Genomic DNA, 5,428 nt, shown 5'->3' with positions numbered 1-5,428 from the left:
AATCATGCTAGATTCATGGTAAGTCATACTGGAACATGGTAAATCATGAAAAATCACACTAATAGCCTATATCATGGTCTTTTCCATCTATGATGTCAGTGGTTAAATGCTTGCTAAATAAAACTGAATGTCTTTTGATGCTTTTGTGCTTAAAGGCCTTAACTGCTTGAACACCGATAAATGCTGCTTGCAGCTTTCATTTATTTTATTTTTTGATAATTTGTATATAAATGTAGACAACAAATTGCATTTGACTGAGACGATCTGAATAATACATATACAATACAGACAGTATGGAATAATAGACGTACGTTACATTTGAACAGATTAGCCTATTTAGGCTACTGATCCATACAACAAAAAATATTTAATTTATAGCCTAGTATTAATATGCTTGCCTTACACAGCTATTAGTTACACTGATTTGAAGGGGCGGGGCTACATAAGGTCTGTTAATGTAATCATATGTTTTGGCATTTTTTGAAAGTTTAAATCACGCCAGCAGAAAGTTTGTTGTAACTTGTTGTTAGTCTACCGTTAGCCTATACGAAGATGAGTTTCGATCGAAACAAGGCTTTCCAAAAAGGAATGGAATTGTAAGTATAGCCTACTTTATACATTATGTATTACTTATTGCAGCCTAAACCGTTTTTTTGGGAAGCAAGTATTAATTTAATGTGTCGTCGTTATAACAGCTGAGATTCGGTTTCAGAGATTAACGTTAACGGATGCGTTTCAAGCTATTTCCACTGAACTCTATTGGTAAAAACTGTCACTGCGACGGTAAACTTTAAAATTGTTCTAATATCTAGGCCTACCATTTAGGTACCAACATGTAAGTTACCTTTTGAGGTACAAACTCTTTAGGTAACGTTACAACGGTGTAGGCCTAACCGTTACCCTTTTTTAAGTGAACCACGCTTGTGTTTTGTAGCTAACATTAGGTTACTTTTTTTCTGAGAGCGTTAACGTTATCATTGTAAAAAAAAAAAAAAAAAACTTACCAATTATCATTCAAAAAATGTGAAACCATCAAATGCCTATATACAGTTTGTTACAGATGCTACATTTTCTAAATGTCAAAATCATTTGTTAACAAACAAGTATTCATTACTTTTATGAGCTCATTGTTTCTGCATTAAATTATTACATTGTTTAAATTAGGCTAATACATATTTCGCTGACTGATTTAGTACATTTCTGGAATTCATAACTTAGACAGTTACCTCTGATAACAGATCACTAATTGTAATGTGGCATTTTCTGCTTTAAAACGATGTGTATTGTGAAAAGCACTATACAAATAAATGTGAATTGAATTGAATACTATCCCCTTATTAAGCCAAAAAACACTGAAAAGTAAGTGTCAAGCCCTCCGAGTGAATTGAGTGTACTCAGAGATTGATCATATTTTCAGATATAGGAAGGATTTGGGTGTGGATCTGCCAGATGAGAGGACAATCGCAATGCGGCTTTCAGATGTATATGAGGACGCTGAGAGTGAGACCAGGGCAATGGATGCTCTGGAAAAGGTGGTAGTATAAAACATATATATATATATTCACATTTTGGCTGTTCCAGTTTAAATGAGTGTAAAGTGCTCTATCTTGTGTGTGCTGTTGTCAGGAGTTGGATATGAGGGAAGAACGTCTAAAAGAAAGAGAGAAGAAGGTAGAAATAAAAGAGGAAAAAATCAAGAGAGCAAAGGCGGCGCATGAGGAGAAGTTGCAAGTAAGGCGACATTCTGAAACAACTCCATAGATAATGAATGTGTAAACGGACTTCAATATCATCAGTAACCCCCTTTTTGTCTTTCTCTCCAGGAAAATGAGGCCATTGACCGTGACTTACAAGCAGCAGCGTCTGACCAAGCACAGACTCGTATTTATGAACAAAACATGAGAAAGCTACAAGCAGAATATGATGCCTTCATGGAGAAGAAAAAAGAATGGGAGAAGAGAGAGGCAAAAAAGTCTGGAAAGGTAGTCATAGTATTATACTAATAATAGGCTAATAGTCCCACCTTACAATTAGAAGAGCCAATCACATCGCAAGTTTGGCTTGGTCTTATTTGATGTGCGGTTCAATTTTCAGTTTTCTGAACGATTGGGCAGAAAATATCTGCATAAAGTTATTGATTTATATATTTTTTTTATTATATATCTAAAGTACTCTATACTAATGTTCCCATCTTTCTCTCTCTTTCCCCTTATTTAATGCCATTTGAACTGAAGAACACTTTAAAAAGTAAATGTCAGGCAGTGGAAGTGCGAGAAGAGATGGCCAGGATGAGGGAAGCGCAGGAGCAGGAAAAAAAGAAATTAATGGAGGAAACAAAGGAATCCGACCTTGAAAACCTGCAACTGACAAGACAACTGGTTCAGCAAAGGGCATTGCTTACGAGCATATGTGCCGGAATAGAAGAATTGGTAAATACACACAAACAGACACATACATTTATACACAAAAACACACACTGATGTCACTGTGGTACATATGTCTTCTGTACAGTTCTGTCTCATAAGATTACAGACTATTCGTGTGTTTTACAGAAACTACAACATGACGAACCGCAAGCCGAGGAGCTCCCGGATTCTCAGATTGCGGCCGGGATCCAGAAGGTGTACGACAGGCTCACAGGTGGTCATGAGAGTGCGTCCCACATTACAGACCCCATCCAGCAGTTGGACATGGTAAATATTAATGCTCAAATACTTCTGCCATTCTTGAAGGAATCTGTATTTGTTGTTGATATGATTTTTAAAATGAAAATGAGGTACAGTAAAGATTTAAAGATGTTTTTGGTCAATCATTTTCTTTTCTTTTGTAATTTTCCCAACCAGATTGGGGGCTTTCATCGGCTTGCATCGGCAGCTGCCTTTCAAAATTCTGGCAATGCGAGTCGAACCAAGACGAAGGCCAACAAGAGCAAGAAGTGTTTAAGAAAAAATAAAAAATGAGAAAAAAAAATCATCATTGACCCGTTTTTGGATCGTGCACTGGGGTGTGAGGGACAGCAGGGATACTGTATGGACATTAAAAGATGATCAAATAAAACAGTTTTCCTGGGGGTGATTTTTATTCAAACTAACATTTTTTTAAACGTTTGTTATGAAGTGCACATTAAAACATTAGTTAGCCTGAAAGTTTTTCTCGAAGAATAAGAGTAAGCACAAAAGTAGGGCTGCATAAGTTTTAGTTCGAATTCCCTCACCACTCAAAACGCCAGAGTTTTTGCCCAGTGCTGAGATCTGCACATTCAAAAATCCTCTCGTTATAATTTAACTTGTAAAAAAAACAAATGTAGGCTAAACAAGATATTTATTGTACAGTCAGAACTTTATGAGACCGCAATTAATTAAAGGGGCGGGTGATGAACTGAGAAATCTAATTTTCCTTGAGATTTTGACATAATAATAGAGCTATTAATATCTTTATAAAAAAATTCTATAATATCAATGAAATTATTGCCAAAACCAAAAACTTTCAGTGAATGGAGTAAGAAGCCGTGTTCGATGGTGTCAAAGGCTTTACAACAATCTAACCACACACTAAGAGCCCCTGAATCAATTTGATCAGAATAGTCTAGAAGGTCAATTATAAGGCGAATGTTATTACTAATGTGTCTATTTTTCATGAAACCTGTTTGAGTCTCATTAATGATTTGATTTAATCCGGATTTTAATCTTTTTGCATATACTAGTGCAAACAATTTATAGTCTGTATTTAATAAAGTGATAGGTCTCCAATTATCTATATTATGGGCATCTTTATCTGGTTTAGGAATCAGGGAAATTAATCTTTGTTTCATAGTTGTGACCAAATCCTTTTTTAATATACATTCATTAAACAGTAAGAAAGGGGGATCTTCCAATACCTTCCAAAGGTGTTGGTCAAATTCAACTGAAAGCCCATCTGGACCCGGACTCTTACCGGGTCCTTATTTTCATATATTGGGGAGCTGCAATATAAAAATAGGCTGCATTCCTCTCTCCCTTTTCTATCCATCTAGCTCTTGAACGCACAAAAGCTCCATTAGTCTTGCTAATATACAAGTCATCAAGTTTTAGTTTTAAGGACTGGAGCTCACTCTCCTGTGTTTGAGAGAGTGTCTGAACTTTCCAAAGAGTATCAATTTTGTTTAATAGATCTGTTTCTTTACAATTTCTGTCTTTTTTTAAAATTCCTTATACTTCTCATAGCCAATTCTCTGGATTTGAATTTAAATAACTCCCATTTAGATGCATAAACTGATTTCTCTGAATTAAAGATATTGGAGGCTAATGTTTCAAAAAAAATTGTTGTACAAATGTTATCTTCTAAGAGTTGTTAAGTTTCCAATATCCACGGAGGCAGCTGGGTTTACGAACAGTCTGTAAAGACATGCAGCTCGATCAGAAGGTGATCTGAAAAGGCCGCATAATGATGGGAGATATCTTGAACATGTTGTAGCAGACTGGGTGAAATAAGAAATAGGTCAATTCTCGATTTTAAAGACTTAGACGCATTGCTCCATGTATATTCAAATGAATTACTATTAAAGTAGCGCCACGAATCCAGTAAAGATAGATTTTTGCCAACCTGGTCTCACAGAATTCCGTGAAATGAACACGGACCCTTAACTCAAAATCTGTGTCAATTTATCGCCGAAAGTTCCGTGATTGGCCCACGGAAGTGATGCCTATGTAAGTCAATGAAAGGCAGCATCCGTGGTCCACCAACACCTGCGCTCCCCCAATTGGCGTCGTTTTATAATTTGGAAACGTATCGCTTTATTCTGGGTTTACTTTAAAAAGTAGGCTATACTTCACTTTAAATATTTATTTTTAAAAGTGATTTTAAATTGATATTGCATTGTTCTGTTGTCGTTTGATCGATAATTCTGGTCAGTGGGCACAGCTGTTCCGTGACGGTAATATTCAGTCTCACGGCAGTTCGTGATATGGTCACGTAATTTAATCTATTGATTCGTGACACGGACTCGTTATTTTCGTGATATCATCACGTTTTTAAACTAATAATGTATTTCAATGGGAAGCGTATTTCGTGTTCACAGCACGATTCTTAGAAGCTGTTTAATCAACATTTATTCACGAGATCTTATCATGGTTTATGTATTTCTTTTACAGTAATTATATTATTTCGGTCTGATTGCCAGGGAAGCTAATTTTGTATCATTTTCTTGCAATCACATTGCTATGCTGTTTATTGATTTTTTTAAATTATATTTTATCAGTAGGAAATCGCGCTGAGGATTTTGTCAGTGGTTAAATGCTTGCTAAATAAAACTGAATGTCTTTTGATGCTTTTGTGCTTAAAGGCCTTAACTGCTTGAACACCGATAAATGCTGCTTGCAGCTTACATTTATTTTATTTTTTATAATTTGTATATAAATGTAGACAACAAATTGCATTTGACTGAGACGAT

At 35.6% G+C, this 5,428-nt stretch overlaps 1 protein-coding gene across 1 annotated transcript; it reads left to right on the top strand.

Moving 5' to 3' along the window:
* The first annotated feature begins 503 nt into the window (after window positions 1-503).
* Window positions 504-2,969, top strand: LOC306990541 (uncharacterized protein). Its single transcript, XM_079597495.1, has 7 exons — window positions 504-596; window positions 1,418-1,532; window positions 1,627-1,731; window positions 1,824-1,982; window positions 2,235-2,429; window positions 2,553-2,693; window positions 2,844-2,969. Exons 1-7 carry the CDS (start codon window positions 553-555, stop codon window positions 2,958-2,960), a joined length of 876 nt encoding a protein of 291 aa, XP_079453621.1. The 5' UTR covers window positions 504-552; the 3' UTR covers window positions 2,961-2,969.
* The last annotated feature ends 2,459 nt before the right edge of the window (window positions 2,970-5,428 follow it).

The sequence above is a fragment of the Phoxinus phoxinus genome (assembly GCF_949152265.1).
Source record: "Phoxinus phoxinus genome assembly, chromosome: 22".
Classification (NCBI taxonomy): Eukaryota; Metazoa; Chordata; class Actinopteri; order Cypriniformes; family Leuciscidae; genus Phoxinus; species Phoxinus phoxinus.
This window is presented reverse-complemented; position numbering and strand designations above follow the sequence as displayed.

Bases quoted from the DNA above. Each gene is read 5' to 3' on its own strand.
- LOC306990541 (XM_079597495.1), top strand. From the start codon at position 553: ATGAGTTTCGATCGAAACAAGGCTTTCCAAAAAGGAATGGAATT. The intron at 1,983-2,234 runs GTAGTCATAGTA...TTTGAACTGAAG, and splicing joins AGGCAAAAAAGTCTGGAAAG to AACACTTTAAAAAGTAAATG. The intron at 2,694-2,843 runs GTAAATATTAAT...TTTCCCAACCAG, and splicing joins CCATCCAGCAGTTGGACATG to ATTGGGGGCTTTCATCGGCT.